This window comes from Poecilia reticulata, chromosome 8 (assembly GCF_904066995.2).
Source record: "Poecilia reticulata chromosome 8, P_reticulata-male-v2, whole genome shotgun sequence".
In the NCBI taxonomy this organism is placed as follows: domain Eukaryota; kingdom Metazoa; phylum Chordata; class Actinopteri; order Cyprinodontiformes; family Poeciliidae; genus Poecilia; species Poecilia reticulata.
In genome coordinates this window covers 23,844,905-23,864,170 of record NC_088837.1, presented here as the reverse complement: position 1 = coordinate 23,864,170, position 19,266 = coordinate 23,844,905, and the positions used below count along the sequence as shown (strand labels likewise).

Here is a 19,266-nt window from a genome sequence, read left to right as displayed (position 1 = left end):
AGAAGAAAAAATCTGCCGCTTTCTCAATAATTACTAAATAAATTTTCAGGGTAGTTTACATTAAATGAGCACATTTCAAACAATGTGTAATTCTCTTCCTTATTAACTCAGAAGTGTAGAAGACTTAATCTCATAAACTGTTTTCGTGAAACTCGACCAACTTCTTCCAGTGACGCTGCGTTCAGGAACGAAGCAGAAATCTGAATTTCTGAATGCGGCAAGAGAAAGCAGATGACCGTGAAGAACCAAAGTGTGTATTCAGCTGTGGTTAGAATAAAAAAACCTTCTCAGATTTTGTTACAGTAGCTCCTTGATTATCCTAATTGCGGCTCGTTAAATTTAATTTGCCCGATTCCCTGGTCCTGTCAGCCGTTGATGTCATTACGTTTGACAGTTTTATTAGCCCGTAGGCCCGCTGCGCAGCAGGACGAGCAGGTCGCCTACAAAATGGGACACGTTTCCAGCAACTGCTACAAAAACATCGAAACCTAAAGCGGATCGCTTCAGGACGTCTTCATTTCGCCGTTTCTGTCATTTATTTGTGATATTCTGACTAAACTGGTAAATTATTTCATTTGCTTTTACAGAAAATTAGCGTGGAAAATGTTTAAAACCTAAAATTGTTTAATAAATGCATTTGTTGTATTATTTTTATATGGTTTTTTCAACAGTTGCACCTCTTCTGGAGCTCTTATAAATAAAAAAAGAGACATTTTATTTCTTTTAAAAATTATATTTAGAAAAAAAAAAATTGTCAAATCTCAGAATTATTTGTGTTTTTGTTTTACTTTTATGGAAATACCTTAATACATGTGGAATAAGACAAAACTAACTTCAAAGTAACTTTCCAGCAAGAAACAGCCGCTTATTTTAAGTCAACGATTCTTTTATATTGATAAGAAAAATAACTAGTTCTTTTAAGATTATCAAACTTATAACAACCATGTTACAAGTGAAATAATCTGCCAGTGAAACAAATACTTTTTCATCACTTTTAGGGAATTTTCTGCTTTAAAAAGCTGTTAGCTGAAAAGTTACTTCTAATTTAGTTTAGTGTTATTTCAACTATTTGCACTAGAAACTTGGAAAGATTTTGTATTTTTTGCAGCTACATTGTTTTACAAAAGTTTCACTTTTTGTGGAGCTCTTATAAATAAAAAATGATATTTTATTTAAAATTATATTTAGCAAAGCAGAACAGTTAAAATCTATTTATATTTGTACTTTACGTTTTAGTCCAAATATCTGTAAGCCTGAAATTAGATAAAAGTATGTTATAAATAACTTTTCACCAAGAAACAGGAGCTTGTTTTAAATATAGTTTTTTTTATATTGATCAAAGAAAAGTACTAGTTCATCTGGAAGATTATTTCACTTTTAACAAGACATTTTAGTTTTGACTTATTTGCACTAGAAACTTACTAAGATTTTGTGTTTTTGCAGTGCAGTTGCACCGTTTCTGGAGCTCTGATGCATAAAAAAAAAACATTTTATTTCTTTAATAAGTCGTACTGAGGAATAAAAACAGTAAAAATGTGAATTTTTGGCACCTTGCTTGAGTCCTCATGGGCGGTGCTCCAGCGGGCCCTGTGGCTCCGCCTGCCCACCCCCCCGCCGGAGGCGTTCCCGAAGGCATCCAGGTGAGTGGTGGAGCCGGCCGGGAGCGACCCGCCTCCATGGGAATACCTCAGCTCCAGGGCGCTGCCTGGCAGAGAGCGGCTGCAGGGAAGACAAGGAAAAGATTCCCCCAGACAAGATTAAAAGGCCAATTATCCCTGTGGTGGATGAGGTTTTTGTGGCAACTCGTCTGTGACAGTTTAACAAAAACAAACAAGTTGAGGAATGTTGTGCAAGAGGGCATTTAAAAGTGGGAGAAAGGAGGTAAAATCTGGAGCTCGGCGTAACTGGAAGACACCTGGTGAACAGGAGGCTCTGACAGATGACGGGGAAATGTTGGGTAATTCGTGTGTTTATGCAGTGAGCGTGAAACGCATGTCACCGCAGACAGCGTTTAGTGAGTGATTTATCGGCACAGGAGATGCTAAAGCTGTGCATTTTAGAGGCGGGTTGGAGTTAAAGAGTCTGAAACACGAAAAAAAACTGAGACGTTGTTTAAAAAAGATGAATCGTTTTCAATCTGTGTACACAAAATAAATATATTATAAATATTTAAAACAAATTGCAATAAAGTCCATCGCATTGCAGGGTGTAAAAACGCGACGCCATTTTGTGATGTAATGAGGGTAAGTCAAAATGTAAACAACTAAAAGCACAGAGGAGGAGGAAGTTGTCAGTGATGTTAGCGATTTGAAAGTTTTGGAGGAAGATGATCCGAGTGATGAAGAACCCGAGACTTTTCAAACTCAGAAATCTCCAAGTTTTTTTAAATTAGATTTCTGAGATTAAAAGTTTAAAAGTTTTTTCTCTCAAATTTTCGACTTTTGAGACTCAGAAATGTCCAAGTTTAAAAAAAACACATCTCTTAGTTACATCTCAAAGTTTCTGAGTATTTTCTAGAAAACTTTGCACTTTTTGAACTCAGAAACCTCCAAGTTTTCACTAAAAAGTTTCTGTTTAACTTTAAAATTTCTTAGTATTTTCTTGCAAATTTTTGACTTTTCAAACTTAAAAAAAGAATTTCGAGAAAATTTCCAAGATTAATTCCAAAATTTCTGAATTTTGTTTCGTGAATTTTCGACTTTTCAAATTCAGAAATGTTCCTACTGTCTCTAGAAAATTTTTGAGTTTTTATTTGCACATTTTTTACTTTTCAAATCCAGAAACTTCCAAGACTTTTCAAGAAAATTTGTGAGATTAATCTCAAAGTTTCCAAGTTTCTTCTTCCAAATTTTTCAGCTTTTCAAACTCAGAAATGTCCATGTAATTTCCAGAAAATGTCTGTATTTTTCCAGTGGAAATGCGCTCCTTTTTATTCCTATGCACAGTGGCTCTAACACCATCGTGCTTCATACGGTTGATTTAAAAGCTCCCGATGAAAACGTCGTCTTTGTGTTAGTTTTATGGCGCGACAGACTCTTTCTGTTTGCGGACCTGGAGTAGGAGCCTCCGGGTCGGGCTCTGAGCTGGTCCACCTCCAGCTGAAGACGCTCCAGCTCTGCGATCAGCTGATCCTGGAAGTGAGAAACGACAGAGTCGGACCAGAGGAAGAGCGAGTGCGCAGACAGGAACAGGAAGGCTGCATGCAGGAGCCGCACCTTGTTTGCTAGCAGATCGTCCTGCAGCTTCTTCATGTTGGACAGTTCCTCAGAAAGGGCGTTCTGAAAGGAAGCCGTCAGTTTTTAACTCTTCAGGTCACAAAGCAGAACAGAAACTATGAGAGGAAAACTGAGCTGAACTAGGGAAAATATGGAGAAACAATGGTGTCTATATTCTGCTGACGGTTTGGTTTAAAATGTATTTAACTGATTGAAAGAAATTAAAAATATTGTTTTACATGCATCCAACCATCCAAACATCCATCCAACCAAACATCCATTCATTCATCAATCCATCCATCCAACTAAACATCCATCTATTCATCCATCCATCAGCCATCCATCCAACCATCCATCCAACTAAACATCCATCCATCCATCAGCCATCTATCCATCCATCAGCCAGCCAGCCAGCCAGCCATCCATCCATCCATCCATCCGTCTGTCCGTCCATCCATCCATCCATCAATTCAACTAAACATCCATCCATCCATCAGCCATCCGTCCGTCCGTCCATCCATCCATCCATCCATCCATCCATCCATCCATCCATCCATCCATCCATCCATCCATCCATCCATCCATCCATCCATCCAACTAAACATCCATCCATCCAACTAAACATCCATCCATTCATCCATCAATCAGCCATCCATCCATCCATCCATCAACCATCCATCCGTCCGTCCGTCCATCCATCTATCCATCCATCAGCCATCCATCCATCCATCCATCCATCCATCCATCCATCCATCCATCCATCCATCCATCCATCCATCCATCCATCCATCCAACTAAACATCCATCCATTCATCCATCAATCAGCCATCCATCCATCAACCATCCATCCGTCCGTCTGTCCATCCATCTATCCATCCATCAGCCAGCCATCCATCCGTCCGTCCGTCCGTCCGTCCGTCCGTCCGTCCGTCCGTCCGTCCGTCCGTCCATCCATCCATCCATCCATCCATCTTGTCTTTATTTCCTGTCGTTTCCTGTTTCATGCTGATCAAAGATGGCCGCCACCTTCTCCTCCAGAGCGGCCATCCTCTCCTTCAGGTGGAGCTGCAGCCTCTCGTTGGACTCAGACAGCAGTTTGTCCACAGTGTCAGAGAGACGCTTGTTGTGTTCGTCGTTCATCCGCTCCCTCTGCCTCGCCTGGGGAAAAACACGGAGCAGGTGGGAGGAGAGTTTAAAGCTCAGGACAAAGATTTCCATCTTTGGAAAATCAGCGCGCCTTTGTGTCGCAAAAAGAAACGGAAAAAAAAGAAAGAGCGAGATAGTGACTCACTCTCTGTAGCTCCTGGTTCTTCTCCTCCAGTTGTGCCTCCATCTGTCGCAGCCGCTCCTCAAAGTTGCCATGACGCTCCTCCGCCTGAATGATCGCAGAGGAAGACGGGTGAGAGCGGCGGCCATGTTGCAACACTTAAACAAATTATCACAAAGGAGGAAAGAAGCTTGTTGACCGAGTCTGCTAATTGGTTACATGCCTGTGCAGATGACAGCGCGGCGGGGGGGAGTCTGTTTGCCTGCTGCTTACGGGGAACTTAATGCGATCCTGCCACGAAAGCCGTCCTGCCCGAACACGCCGGGCGAAACTACGGCGAACGCCACTTTTTGGCATGAAACTGAGTTCACAAGAATCTAAAGAGCTTTAAGCTACCAAATAAAAGTATCTGGTTGATGTTTACCATCTTGAAATTGGTTTTTTTTATGTTGAGATATTGGAAAAAGTAGAAGGATTATGACATTTGGTTTTCAAATAAATAAAAAAAACATTTACTCAAATAAACCTTCCTTCCACTAAGCGTCTGGAATGATGTTACTTTATGTGAATTCAGAATAAAATTCCAGCTTTTTTTTTATTTTTACTTTTTTAAATGTCTTGCCTTTCAGGCATCCCACACACAGAAGGTGGTTGTCTACCTTCCACTAAACTTTTCTTTAAACTTTCTATTTCTGGTTGGATGTACACACTTGGAATTTGCCGCTTTTTGTGAAATAAATTCAAATAATTCTTAAATGTTACATTTATTTTTTGTCACTATAATCAAATTTTGTCAGGTCTTGTTCTGCTGGCAGATTATTTAACTTACAACCAGAAATCTTTCATCAGTATTAAGGAATTATTCAGATTTCTGAATTTTTTCTCAGAATTATGAATTTGAAATAAGAATTCTGACAGTTTCCGGATTTTATTTTTAATTTTATTGGCTCTAATCTTCCGTGGGTTTTGCATTTTAAGCAATAAAATGTTTAGTTTCTTTTTTTTAAAAAGAAAGTTAATTATAATGTTATGTGCATCTTTTCGTGTATTTTCTAATTGTACCAAATGGGTTAAGAAGCCAGCAGAATGTTTTTCTTTTTTTTTTACGGATCAATCATCAGGATAATCGATCGATATCGATCCGATGCTTCGTCTGCACACACCTTGTTGAGCGCGGCCACTCTCTGCGCCAGCTGCGCCTCGATCTCCGGCAGCGTCTCGGCCCGCTGCAGCGTCTGCTGCAGCTTCTGCTTGGCGTCGTCCAGACGCTCCTGCAGCTGCCGGTTCTTCTCCTCGCTCTGCGGGGAAACGGGCAGAAGCTCAGAGCGGCGCTCGCCCCGGGGCGGCGGCCGCAGGAAGAGGCTCTCCCCACCTGTCTGTGCAGAGACTCCTTGCTGGCCAACTCGTTCTCCAGCTTGTCTTTAATGTCGTGGAGAGACGTCGCCTCCCGCTGGGCGCTCAGGTACCTGCAGGCGGCAGCAAGACGGCAGCCGGGGGAGTCAGAGCGCTCCAACAAAATAAAAAAAGAAAAGAAAACACGAACCTGCGCTCCAACGTGGTGATTCTCTCCTCCATGTCCTCCCTCTGACAAAGAGCCTGGAGGAATAAAAACGAGGATTCAGACTAAAAGTTGCTGTTGCTGTTCTTATAACTCCTTATGGAGCCGATATAAGAAGATAAAAGAGCAGGAAGTGGAGAGAAATAAATCTATGTCGTCTGACCTTCAACCACTTTCATTTGTGTGTTTTTCCTTCCACTAAACTCTCTATTTATACTATTTAGAAAGATGTCACTTAAAAAAACATATCAGTAAATAATACTTAATATCTTAATACTTATGTTTTACTTCTATTTTTCTTCAGATGTCCTGTGTTTGCATTTCAAGCATCCCAGAATGAGGAACTGGTTGTCTACCCTCCACTAAACTTTCTATTTATTCTTAGCTTTATGCATTTGAAATAAGTCACTTTTTATTAAATAAATCCATATAATGTTTTACTTTCATTTTTCTTCACATGTCCTGACTTTGAATTTGAGGCATCCCAAACAGAGAGGCTGGTTTTCTACCTTCCACTAAACTTTTCTCTAAACTTCCATTTGTGCTTTGATTTATACATTTGAAGTATATAATCCTCGTGTTTCTTCCCTTTCACAAAGCGCCTGGGAGGATAAAGACATTTAAAAGTTGTTGATCTGCAGCTAGATGACAAATGAAAGTTGCTGTTGACAGATTTCAGCGTCTTGCGGCTCTGATGTCGGCAGATTAAAGAGCAGGAAGTGGAGGGAAGCGGTTGGGGGAACCGGCTCGCCTGCCTCTCATCCCAAAACACTCGGTTCACCTTTCGCAGCGTGTTCTGCTTACAGGGTGGAGGTTCTTCGGGTTCCAGTCGGGACCCGGTCTGCTGCCAGAGGCTTCGTTAGCTTAGCATTAGCAAGACGCTAAAGCTCTCCTCACCTCCTTCAGGTCCCGCTGCAGCTTCTGGTTGGCCTCCTCGGATCGGGCCAGCTCCCTCCTGGCCGACGTCAGCTGCTCCTCGATCTCACCAACCTGACACGAAAAGTTCACGTTATTATTTATAATCTGGCTTAAACAGAAATCAACTTAATCCAGACACAGAGGCTCTCAAGGCTCTTTTAATGTCCTACACTGCAAAAAACACTAAATGTTAGTCATTTTTTGTCTAGTTTCTTGATACTCTTGAAATAAGACAAAACTAACATATAAGTTGGTTAATCATATATCTTTAGCGAGATATAGAAGCTTGTTTAAGTAAAAAATTCTTCATAAATTCACAGTTCCATCAGCAGATTATTTCACTTAAAACATGGGAAAAAAGTAATAATCCGCCTAAAGATCGAGTTCTTTTTCATCAATATTAAGGAATTATTGATTTTAAACAAGCTAAAACTTTACCATCTGAAAAAAAGAAAAGAAAAAACAACCAGTGTGGATTTTGGTCGTTTTTGGCACCTGTCTGCACATGAGAGCCAGCCTCTCCTTCAGCTGCCCCAGCTCCGATCTCTGCCGCTCGATCTCGCCCTCTCTCTGCCGGTCGATGTCGGCGTCATCCAAGATGGACGCCGGTCCGTTGGGAAGGCGCTGGGGGGGGGGGGATACATCCACATCAGCACAAATAAACTCTGATTAGGGATCAATATCAGGATTGGGATGATTAATCTGAGATTAAATGAATCTGATGTAAAAAAAGTTTTTTTTCTTTAGGTTTTATTGGCTCTAGTGGCCTTTATTTGATAGTTAATTGACAGGAAAGTGGGAAATGAGAGAAGGGGGAAGACATGCAGCAAAGGTCGCCAGGTCAGGAATCAAACCTGCGACGGCCACGTCGAAGACAGAGGCCTCCAAATGTGGGTTGTGCTGAACCCCTGCGCCACCACAGCACACCCCTAAAAGGTAAATATCTAGCGTATATAATAAAAATAACACTTTATTTTTACAGCACTTACAAAGTGCTTCACATTAGTAAAATACACAAGAAATTAAAATCTTAAAAGGAAGTTTGGTAGCACTTTATTTGAAGGGGTGTGAATAAGACGGACATGATACTGTTATAAACATGTCATAACACCTGACATGAACATGAATAAGCCTCCATGAATATTTATGACTGTCGTCATGAAGCGTCATTCGGTAAATTATGACACTTTTAATACAAAGTTGACATTATTCAAAATGTCTTTGTTAAGACAACTTGACATTAACTAAGAAATCATTACTGTTTTAATTTTACCTTTAATAACATAAAGTTACCTAATTTTTAAAGTGCAATCAGTAATACTTTTATAACAAATTTATATCAGCAATAATTTCTTGGTTAATGTCAAGTTGTCATAATGAAGACATTTTGAATAATGTCAACTTTGTATTAAAAGTGTCATAATTTACCGAATGACGCTTCATGACAACAGTCATAAATATTCATGAAGGCTTATTCATGTTCATGACATGTTATGACATGTTAATAACAGGTGTTATGACATGTTTATAACAGTGTAATGACATGTTAATAACAGGTGTTATGACGTGTTTATAACAGTGTAATGACATGTTAATAACAGGTGTTATGACGTGTTTATAACAGTGTAATGACATGTTAATAACAGGTGTTATGACATGTTTATAACAGTGTAATGACATGTTAATAACAGGTGTTATGACGTGTTTATAACAGTGTAATGACATGTTAATAACAGGTGTTATGACGTGTTTATAACAGTGTAATGACATGTTAATAACAGGTGTTATGACATGTTTATAACAGTGTAATGACATGTTAATAACAGGTGTTATGACGTGTTTATAACAGTGTAATGACATGTTAATAACAGGTGTTATGACGTGTTTATAACAGTGTAATGACATGTTAATAACAGGTGTTATGTCCGTCTTATTCACCCCCCTTCAAATAAAATGCTACCGGAAGTTTTAGCTAATGATTTAAAAGAAAACAATGAAGTTCAATATATATTATTGAATGGTAAATAAAAATAAAGCCCTGCAACAGACTGGCGACCTGTCCAGGTGACCCCGCCTCTCGCCCGGAACGTTAGCTGGAGAGGAACCAGCAACCCTCCCGACCCCACTGAGGGACAAGGGTGAAAGAAAATGGATGGATGGACGAAATGAAAATAAAAATATGACTGTGTTCTTTAAGCAAATTGCCTTTTCTGAGTCCAGTTTGCAATTAATCGATTACTAAATTAGTGGGAGGTCATTTCAAAAGAATTAATGGTTTTGGTCCTAATCCAGAATATTATCCTTTCTGTAGATGTTTTACTTAAAGCTTGTAGTTTTAGTCTTTCTGTGAGTTTGAGTTGCTGCTAATGCTCAGCTTGTACTGAAGAGTTTTATGTGTTTGGATCTCACTGATCATCGGCCAGGTTTCCTGAGGGGCCTCCACTTTTCCAAGCAGACACCGCGGGGCCAGCACTCGTTTAGTCTGGCAATCGGCATGAGACCATTTCATTGATTTTATTTTAATTACAGATAAATACACAACATTTTCTGTGCTGTTGTTTTTCTGATTAAACCGTTTTGGTTGTTCATTAGTGATGATGGGATGGAGCGGACAGATAATAAGCTGAGCAGAAGACAACGAACAGATGGAAGTTTTGAGTGTGACTTTATTTAAGAATCAATGTTTGTAAATGATATAAATGTCATGATGAATGCAAAATAAGACAATGGAATAACTATGAGCGTTTAAAGCTTAAAAACTCCAGATTTTTTCTTTTTTTTCTTTTTTACTGAAATAATTAAAGGTGATCTGTTGTGCTTCCTGGAGCAGGTTAAGATCGGTCAATGCTCTATATCAGTGGTTCTTAACCTGGTTGGATCGAACCCCAGGGGTTCGGTGAGTCGGTCTCAGGGGTTCGGTGGAGCCTCTGCCATGGAGGTAAAGACACGCCTGTGTAAAGTCGTGATGACGCCCCGCTTTGCCATCACTTACTGCAGAGGATCACATTACATTGCTGAGCCAATCAGAGGATCACGTTACATTGCTGAGCCAATCAGAGGATCACGTTACATTGCTTAGCCAATCAGAGGATCACGTTACATTGCTTAGCCAATCAGAGGATCACGTTACATTGCTTAGCCAATCAGAGGATCACGTTACATTGCTGAGCCAATCAGAGGATCACGTTACATTGCTTAGCCAATCAGAGGATCACGTTACATTGCTTAGCCAATCAGAGGATCACGTTACATTGCTTAGCCAATCAGAGGATCACGTTACATTGCTTAGCCAATCAGAGGATCACGTTACATTGCTTAGCCAATCAGAGGATCACGTTACATTGCTTAGCCAATCAGAGGATCACGTTACATTGCTTAGCCAATCAGAGGATCATGTTACATTGCTGAGCCAATTAGAGGATCAGGTTACATTGCTGAGCCAATCAGAGGATCACGTTACATTGCTTAGCCAATCAGAGCTGTGGAGGAGCCCTGATTGAAGGAGCTCCACTCTCAGCATGGATTTGAACTTGTGTCTTTAGTTACTTCAGCAAAGCTCACAGTTTTTACCAAATTCTGTAGCTTTCTGTGTTCTTCTAAATCTGCTCCTTAGTCGCATCTTTTCGGGGTTGATACTGCCTCTAGTGTTGTGGGGGTGGTAACACAACTAATATAATTACATTACTAAATCAGAATACCGCAAAGTCTTTATTATTTTTTCATTCTCTTAAGAATGTAGAGCTAATTAAATGATCTAAACAAGACCTTAAAGTGGTTCCAGTTTCTCTTGAAGGCCAACTGAAACTGTGGCAGATTTTAAATACCTTGGGTCGTTCCTGGACAGTCAGCTCAACTTTGCTGAAAACACTGACTATATTTTGAAGAACTGATCTCAGAGACTCTACCTTTAAGAAGACTTAGTGATCTTGGGGTGATCTAGACACTAGTTGGGTCACCCCTATGTCTTGAATTTGGGGGGGAAAAAATCATATTTTATTTATCGCTACAGAAGGGTTCAGTGAATACGCATATGAATCTGGTGGGTTCGGAACCTCAAAAAAGGTTAAGAACCACTGATCTATATGAAACATGCTCTTTACATTTTTAGCACAAAATCATTCGACTTTAGTCTAATCAGTTCAGAATGAGTTGGTTTATGATGTCACTTCAAATGCAAATAAAAACATCTTATTTATTGCAGTCTTGATTCATTTGATTTGATACATTTGATTCACTGTAGTGAGTCAAATTACTCTTTGATTCACTACAATCCAGTTCGCTTTTTGCAACATTTTAACAGTTCAAGCAAAACTTACGTGACAATTGATGGAAACAAATCGTGTTTGAAAAACTTTTTAGCCAAGAATTTAACTGTTTTTTTAGTGTTTGAAAACCGTCTTCATCTGTCAAATGTCGATGTTTAGCCTTGTGCTACTTTAGCTTCAATGCATTTTTGTCTCATTCAGCCTTCCTTAGAAAAGACTAGTTCAGGTGGATATAGAGAAAAATAAATAAAAAGCACACAACACACTCTCGCTGATTGAAGCTCGAACTCTCCGACTAAGCTCATAAAAATAGAAGATGGTGCATAACTTCCTCCTCACTGAATGACACTGATGGCTGGAAGCCATATGGCACTGAAGAAACATTCAGGAAAACGCAGCAGACTGTTACAAAAGCTGCAACAGCTTCTGGCAATCAGGAGCCTCCTGATCGGCGCTCCAGCTGCAGAGTGAGGAAAGAATTATGCTGCATTTTAGACCATTTATATGTTTTACTGACGAGTGGAAAAGCAGCTTTGCTTCTGGTTGATTTGTGTCAGTTCAGTCTCAACAAGAACCGAAATATTTGTAATGTCGGTTCTTGTATTCATGGGATTTTATGCTGCATTTCAGCTACCAGGGCTGGATTTCAACATGGCGCCATCAGCAAAATTACAAACATAATTTTAATCTTTACTTTTCTTAAACTTTAAATGTTTTTAGTTTAGACTTGCAGTTTGCTGAATGTAACATTGATTTTAGATGGACCTTTGAAAGACTGTCTTAAAATAAACATGTTTTTCACCACATCTTAGAACTGGTGATGCAAGGCGGCCATTTTGAAACGCGAAGTCCTTCTTCCAAATCTTAGCTGTCAAAGTTGCTCCCAGTTTCCAAGAGGAAAATCTGACTTCCAGTTGATTTTACTGATTGGGAAGTTGGGATTACTGGAACACATCAAAAGCTTTAGGAAAACTCTTGAGAAATTAACTCCTTAGTCCAGTAGATCAGGTTTGATTGGGGAACAAAATTGCAACATTTGTTACATTTTCAGCTGCTGTGGGATGATTTCACGCTACACTGCTTCAAATTATCCAAACCCTTTGAAAAAGCTGTTCCCCTAATCGCCTGTGGTGGCGCTGCACCACAAACTACTGATGGAAACGACACAAAAACCTCTGAAAAAGACACTGAGCGCAACTTCCTTCTTCACAAAATGTAAACAAAAATGGAGTAGCATCAGATTTCAGTGATTTGTTTTTGGTAGAAGACTCTGACTCATTCCTTCCGCTAGCGCTAGACTCGCACCTTTGTTTTGGTTATATTTACCCAGAATGCCCTGCAATGTTGTCCACTTCCTACTTTTGGAGCGGTTTCCGGTCTGTTTGGCGTTCACATAAGCATTCAAACCACACCAGAGTTCACTTTGCATGTTCACAGTTCCCAAAACAAACTGGACTTTCTAGCTCCAGTGTGTGTGTGTGTGTGTGTGTGTGTGTGTGTGTGTGTGTGTGTGTGTGTGTGTGTGTGTGTGCTTATGCTGTAGGTCCAAATCTAAAGAAACCATCACTTCACCTCTTTGCCGTTCTCTAGTCCTTGCTGCCTTCGCTTCACTTGTTCCTTCAAAGACACGACCTGAAACAACAACAAGCACTGATTAACGGTGGAGCTCCAAACATCCGTCAGGCTGGAGGAACGGACCGCTCACCTCTTGGGAGGAAGACTGCAGCTCTTCTTCTAGGACCGCCACGCGCTCCAGCGCCACCCGTAGCCGTTCCCGCACCTTCTCATCCAGCGCTTTGTGGTGCTCAAACAACGACTTGAGGGCTTTGAGGACTTCCACCTCGCTGGAGACGCCGGTCTGAGACTGGGTCAGCCTCTTCACCACAGTCATCCTCAGGCTGCGCTCGTGGCGGGCCACCAGGCACTCCAGATGTTCCAGGAGCAGCTGGAAGTTGAAGGTTTGCACACTGTAAAGCTGTCTGGAGTGATTACAGCATGCAGAGTCAGTGGTGTGAGCGTGAGGAGGCACAGAGGAGCGCTGACCCGTGTGTTGTTTCGCTCCGCCTTCAGCTCGGCGATCTCCTCTTCCCTCTCCAGCAGCTGTTCCCGGCAAAGGTTCAGCTCTTTGGTCAGAACCGCAAACTCCTGAAAGGTTGGAAGAGGTTGTTGGTATCGACTGACTGCTGCGTGCTGATCACACACACACACACACACACACGCACACACACACACACTAAAGATCACACACACACACACACACACACACACACACACACACACACACACACACACACACACACTAAAAATCACACACACACACTCACACGCACACACACACACACACTAAAGATCACACACACACACCCACACACGCACACACACACACTAAAGATCACACACACACACGCACGCACACACACACACACTAAAGATCACGCACATGCACACGCACTCACACACTAAAGATCACACACACACACGCACACACACACACACACTAAAGATCACACACACACACGCACATGCACGCACACACGCACACACGCAAACACACACACACACACACTAAAGATCACACACACACACTCAACACACTGCAATGGTCACTGCAACTAAGTCCAGTGAAGCACTGAATGATTCTCTGTAGAAAAACATAAAAATTATTGATGTGACATGATGACAATTTAGAGATGCATCCAACATCCATCCAACATCCATCCAACATCCATCCAACATCCATCCAACCATCCAAACATCCAACCATCCAACCATCCATCCATCCATCCATCCATCCATCCATCCATTAAACATCCAACCATCCATCCAACCTCTGATCTATCCATCCATCCATCCATCCATCCATCCATTAAACATCCAACCATCCATCCAACCACTGATCTATCCATCCATCCATCCATCCATCCATCCATCCATCCATCCATCCATTAAACATCCAACCATCCAACCATCCATCCATCCATCCGTCCATCCATCCATCCATTAAACATCCATCCACCCATCCATCCATCCATCCATCCATTAAACATCCAACCATCCATCCAACCACTGATCTATCCATCCATCCATCCATCCATCCATCCATTAAACATCCAACCATCCATCCAACCACTGATCTATCCATCCATTAAACATCCATCCATCCATCCATTGATCCATCCATCCATCCGTCCATCCACCCACCCACCCATCCATCCATCCATCCATTAAACATCCATCCATCCATCCATCCGTCCATCCATCCATTGATCCATCCATCCATCCGTCCATCCACCCACCCACCCATCCATCCATCCATCCATTAAACATCCATCGATCCATCCATCCAACATCCATCCAACCATCCATCCATCCATCCATCCATCCATTAAACATCCATCCATCCATCCATCCATCCATCCATCCATCCATCCATCCATTAAACATCCAACCATCCAGCCATCCATCCATCCATTGATCTATCCATCCATCCATCCATCCATCCAACCACTGATCCATCCATCCATCCATCCATCCATCCATCCATCCATCCATCCATCCATCCATCCATCCATCCATCCATCCATCCATCCATCCATCCATCCATCCATCCATCCATCCATCCATCCATCCATCCAACCATCCATCCATCCATCCATCCATCCATCCATCCATCCATCCATCCATCCATCCATCCATCCATCCATCCATCCATGCCTTAGAATCAGCTCAATGTTCTCAGTAAATGTTTCATAAATCTTGATTTTATCATTATTGAGTTTTAAATATCTGTGGAAATCAGCTTCCTTAGGCAGAACAGTGTGATCCACTGTTACCGCTGTGCTGAGGTTCACCGAGTCCAGGCGCGTTAAACCGGCCCTTCATATTAAATATTACCACCTGGTTTATTACACATTGTGATCCTCAAATTCGTTTAATTGCACAATAATGTTAAGCTGCCTCTTTTACTTATCATTAAAAACATGGAGTTAAAAAAAGTCCATTAAAGTAATGAAAATCAGACCAGTTCACTGTGAAGTTTCCAACTGGTCCCCATCACAGTGAGCGATGTTATGTTGTTATGTCATTTACTCCAGATTAGCGTAGTGGGCAAAACTATTTTTTACGATTTTATGCTTTTACTTCCAGTATTTCTCATAACTGTAACCTTATTAGATCAACAGACATCAGCAGCTCTACGACAAAAAATCTTAAAATAATCTGGTCATTTTGCTTTGAATATTCCTGAAAGTGTTTAACTCTGAATGTGAATTAGTCTTTTTAGATGTTTGAAACCCTGAATGTAAAAACAGCTCCAGCAAAGGTAGCGCTTTATTTATTTATTTGGGAACACTTCTGCTTATCCGCTAACAGCAGAGCTAATTTTTCACTTAGCACTTTAGTTAACTTTAATTTACTTGCCTGCTTTGTAAATAAATTTCGACATCTGTTGTATGTTGTAGTTTTGATTTTTGTCTGTTAGGAATTCTTTAAGAAGTTAAACGTTAATAATCGTGCTCTTATTTTGAAGGAGGTGAAAACCGACTACGCAGCAGTTCCTGTTTCCTCTCCACAAGTTCTCTCTTTATTTTTCTCCCAACAACGTCACTTCAAATAGGAACTAAATAAAACCCGGACAGTAGAAAACACGACACAAACATAAATACAATATCTAAAGGCATTTAAATCGTGTCAAAAATTAAAATGGTGCTCGACGGTTTTAGTCTTTTGCGCTAACTTTGAATTGAAGTTAGCGCATTAGCATTAGCTTGGTATGTCTGTCTCAACTCAGCTGTTGGTGGATTGTAACTTTATCACATTACAGACAAATTACCTTTTTAAAAATGTGTTCGTATTTAGAAAAAACAAGCAAAATATAAATACAACCTTATTGTTTAGTATGAAGAGGAGAGAAAATTATTTTTAAAAAAACATCTATGCTAATTAGCTTCTGCTAATTGAAAGTTCGTCACAGCCATTATTCAAAGACTCGCAAATTAAATGCAGAACGTTTCCAAAATATACTTAGTTCAACTAGAAGAGAAAAGGTGACTCCTTTAAAGAGATATTATATGGATTTAAATCATATTCATATGATTTAAATCCATATGAATATGGATTTAGCTCTTTAGCTCTTCAGAGCTAATTCTTAGCTCTGAAGAGCTAAGAATTAAAATTATGATTTAATTTCATCATAAAGAAAGTTGGAGGAGTGAAATGTGTGGAAAACAGCCAGAACAAGTCACAAGCATAACAGGCTGATGTTTAGAGTCTCCAAGCAATCAATGAGATTCCAATTAATGCTTAAAGAATGAGAACACTATAAAATTTAAGGAAGATTCTAAGGAATAGGTCAGTTTGCTTTGTGAAATAATTTTTTTAAGTGCTAAAATGTTTTCTCACTCAAAAAAAGGAACTCATTCATATATTTCTTTTAGTGGCTTAAATAGCTACTATAGAAAGGGGAATTGTTTAATCCAATTACTCAATAAATTGTTGGAATAATCAAAACAATTGCTTACAATAGCTGTAATTGAAATCCTGTTTGTGGTGTGTTTACCACGTTCATCTCTGCCTCTCTTAGATTTTTCCTGTGATTAAATTTCTGTTTTGTTTTTTTCTGACTCGCATGCGACCATGGCGTGACACACTCATGACACACACAGCACATCCTCGAACACGTGTGCATCAACTCATGCGTGTTTTCACTTATGCAAACGAGCCATTAAAGGGCACTGATGCATGCACCGCTGCTGCTGCGGCTGCTGTCTTCGCTCCACGTGTTAGCAGTGATCACTTTACCCCACGCACAGCAAACAGGCGCCTCAGACCCGTCTTTCTGAGGCGCCTGCATTTCGGCCAAAATGCATTAAAAAAGTACAGCGTGTACAGGCGGCGTGGCTGGGCTGAGAGACAGGAGAGGAATGAGAGGAAGGCAAGCGTTTGAAAAGAGGGGAGGAAATCACTGTGTGCAGACGGCATGTTGTGAGCCCAGAGGATATCATAACACTGGGATTAATTCATGGGAAAGATGGAGTTTCCTCCCTTCTCCTGTAGCTTTCTTTTTGTTCACAAACAACTTCCATACGCTTTCATCCCACCAGGGTTATTGTAGTTAACTAAAACCAGAGTTGGGTGGTAACTAGTGACATTTACTTCTTTTTTAAATTTACTTTGGAGAATTTTTACAACTTTTATTTGAGTAGTTTTATTATGAAGTCTCTCTACTCTTACTTGTGTAAAATGTCTGGATTTTCTACCCACTTAATGAAAAACAAACATGTTTCAACCAAAAATTCACCAGACTCAGACACACACCTGCAGCTTTTGTTAAAGTTTCATACGTTTTTAATTGAAGAAACTGATCTGAAACGGAGTTTCGCTGGGGTTGCTAGGTGACGGACGGAACTCTGCTGTGGTTGCTAGGTAACGGGCAGTGACTGCTGATTTGGGACGTCACATTTTGGACTTTTTTGAAACGGCTCATTTTCCAGACACCAAAAAACATGAATTTACAGGAAAAACGGTGGGTAGGGTTATTTAAGTGTTTGGGTTGCTTTTAGAAGCAGCAATGACTTATACGGAAGTACAAAAATATGCAAAATGTGAATTTTTTTCCACTGTAAGAGCTCTGTATGGGGGTAAATATTTTTCCTCAGCACTGGTCTGGGGGAAGTAAGGAGTTGGGTAGTAAGTTTTATATTGAAAGAAACTGATTTGGAAAAAATCTCTTTTGCCTGATTTTGTTTCTATTGTAATTTTTGTCTTTAAAATACCAAAATTTCAACTTAATTTGGTTCGTCTGATGATGTAATTTTAAAATATCAAATAAATTTGATTGCTTACTCAGAACTTGAGTAGACTTTTTACCAAATATGTATACAAAGACATTTTCCCATGTTATAAATGAAACAATCTACCAGAGCAGCCAGAACTTTTTCATCAGTATTAAGGAATTATTTATTTAAAACAAGCATCTTGCTAAAACTTGTAAGTTCGTTTTATCTTATTTTAAGTGTACTGAGGTATTTGCAGTAGAAAACAGCTAAAATTATTTGGTATGATTTTGTGTTTTTGCAGTGTGAATTTCATTGTTTCTTATCGTTGAGATATTTTCTGTTTTTGGTTTTGTTTTCCAGTCTTGGCAGACAAACTCTGTGAACTCATCTGTGTATTACACCAATCCATGTTTTCTTCAATCTGCATGTGTGTGTGTGTGTGTGTGTGTGTGTGTGTGTGTGTGTGTGTGTGTGTGTGTGTGTGTGTGTGTGTGTGTGTGTGTGTGTGTGTGTGTGTGTGTGTGTGTGTGTGTGTGTGTGTGTGTGTATTGATCTGCTCTTCCTGAGGTAATATGGCCCTTTCATGTCCGGTCACTCTGCGTTGCAGCACCTCGGCACCAGCAGTTATTTTGATCAGTCAGTCGGAGCAACAGAGGAGGAAAAAAAACCCAAAAGGTGCAAACAACAGGGAGGAATCATGCGGCCTGAGGCACCAGACTCCTGCCTGAAAATAGAGACGGAGTCCTTCTGGGTCGACTGCAGCTACAACCTGATTAGCTCTGGAATGTAGCATAATATTGGCAGCATTTTCTCTCCATCTTAAGGTTCTGGGTGGTCCCAGCTTGTTATTAAAACATCTGAAGAATCTGATGTGCTGTTAGTTTATCAGTTTGAAGCTATTTTCAACTGTCTGAATGATAAAATATCCTGTCTAATCATGTTTTAGATTTTTTTATTTCTCAGTAATTATGCTAAAGGTAAAAACAGTTTATTAACTAGCGATAAAAAAGAAGAGAGTGATTTCAGGATGAGCAGAATATTTATTTTTTATTATCTGATTTAATTACATTTTATTTCCTCCATAGGAATTAAAATTCTAAAATGAATAATTCAATTGAATCTCAGTTTATCATTGAGAATCATGTAAAATATCTTCATAAAGTTAGTAAAGTTCAAATATATTTTATTTTGCTTTATTTTTTTTATTAAAAACAGCCTAAATATATGCATTTATCTTTTATTTTGAGAGTCCCACGTTAAGTTATAC

At 40.0% G+C, this 19,266-nt stretch overlaps 1 protein-coding gene across 2 annotated transcripts in view; it reads right to left on the bottom strand.

The window, feature by feature from the left end:
• Positions 1-19,266, bottom strand: part of ppfia3 (PTPRF interacting protein alpha 3) — a 42,934-nt gene that overhangs the window by 18,787 nt on the left and 4,881 nt on the right. For both annotated transcript variants that reach the window (XM_008416424.3, XM_017306311.2), the window contains exons 3-15: positions 13,267-13,368; positions 12,929-13,168; positions 12,796-12,855; positions 7,454-7,582; positions 6,938-7,030; positions 6,026-6,078; positions 5,855-5,948; positions 5,646-5,780; positions 4,507-4,590; positions 4,242-4,373; positions 3,216-3,278; positions 3,052-3,131; positions 1,551-1,719 (exon numbers count right to left, since the gene is read on the bottom strand). In XM_008416424.3, coding sequence (XP_008414646.2) covers positions 1,551-1,719; positions 3,052-3,131; positions 3,216-3,278; positions 4,242-4,373; positions 4,507-4,590; positions 5,646-5,780; positions 5,855-5,948; positions 6,026-6,078; positions 6,938-7,030; positions 7,454-7,582; positions 12,796-12,855; positions 12,929-13,168; positions 13,267-13,368 — 1,434 coding nt within the window. The remainder of the gene's footprint in view (positions 1-1,550; positions 1,720-3,051; positions 3,132-3,215; positions 3,279-4,241; positions 4,374-4,506; positions 4,591-5,645; positions 5,781-5,854; positions 5,949-6,025; positions 6,079-6,937; positions 7,031-7,453; positions 7,583-12,795; positions 12,856-12,928; positions 13,169-13,266; positions 13,369-19,266) is intronic.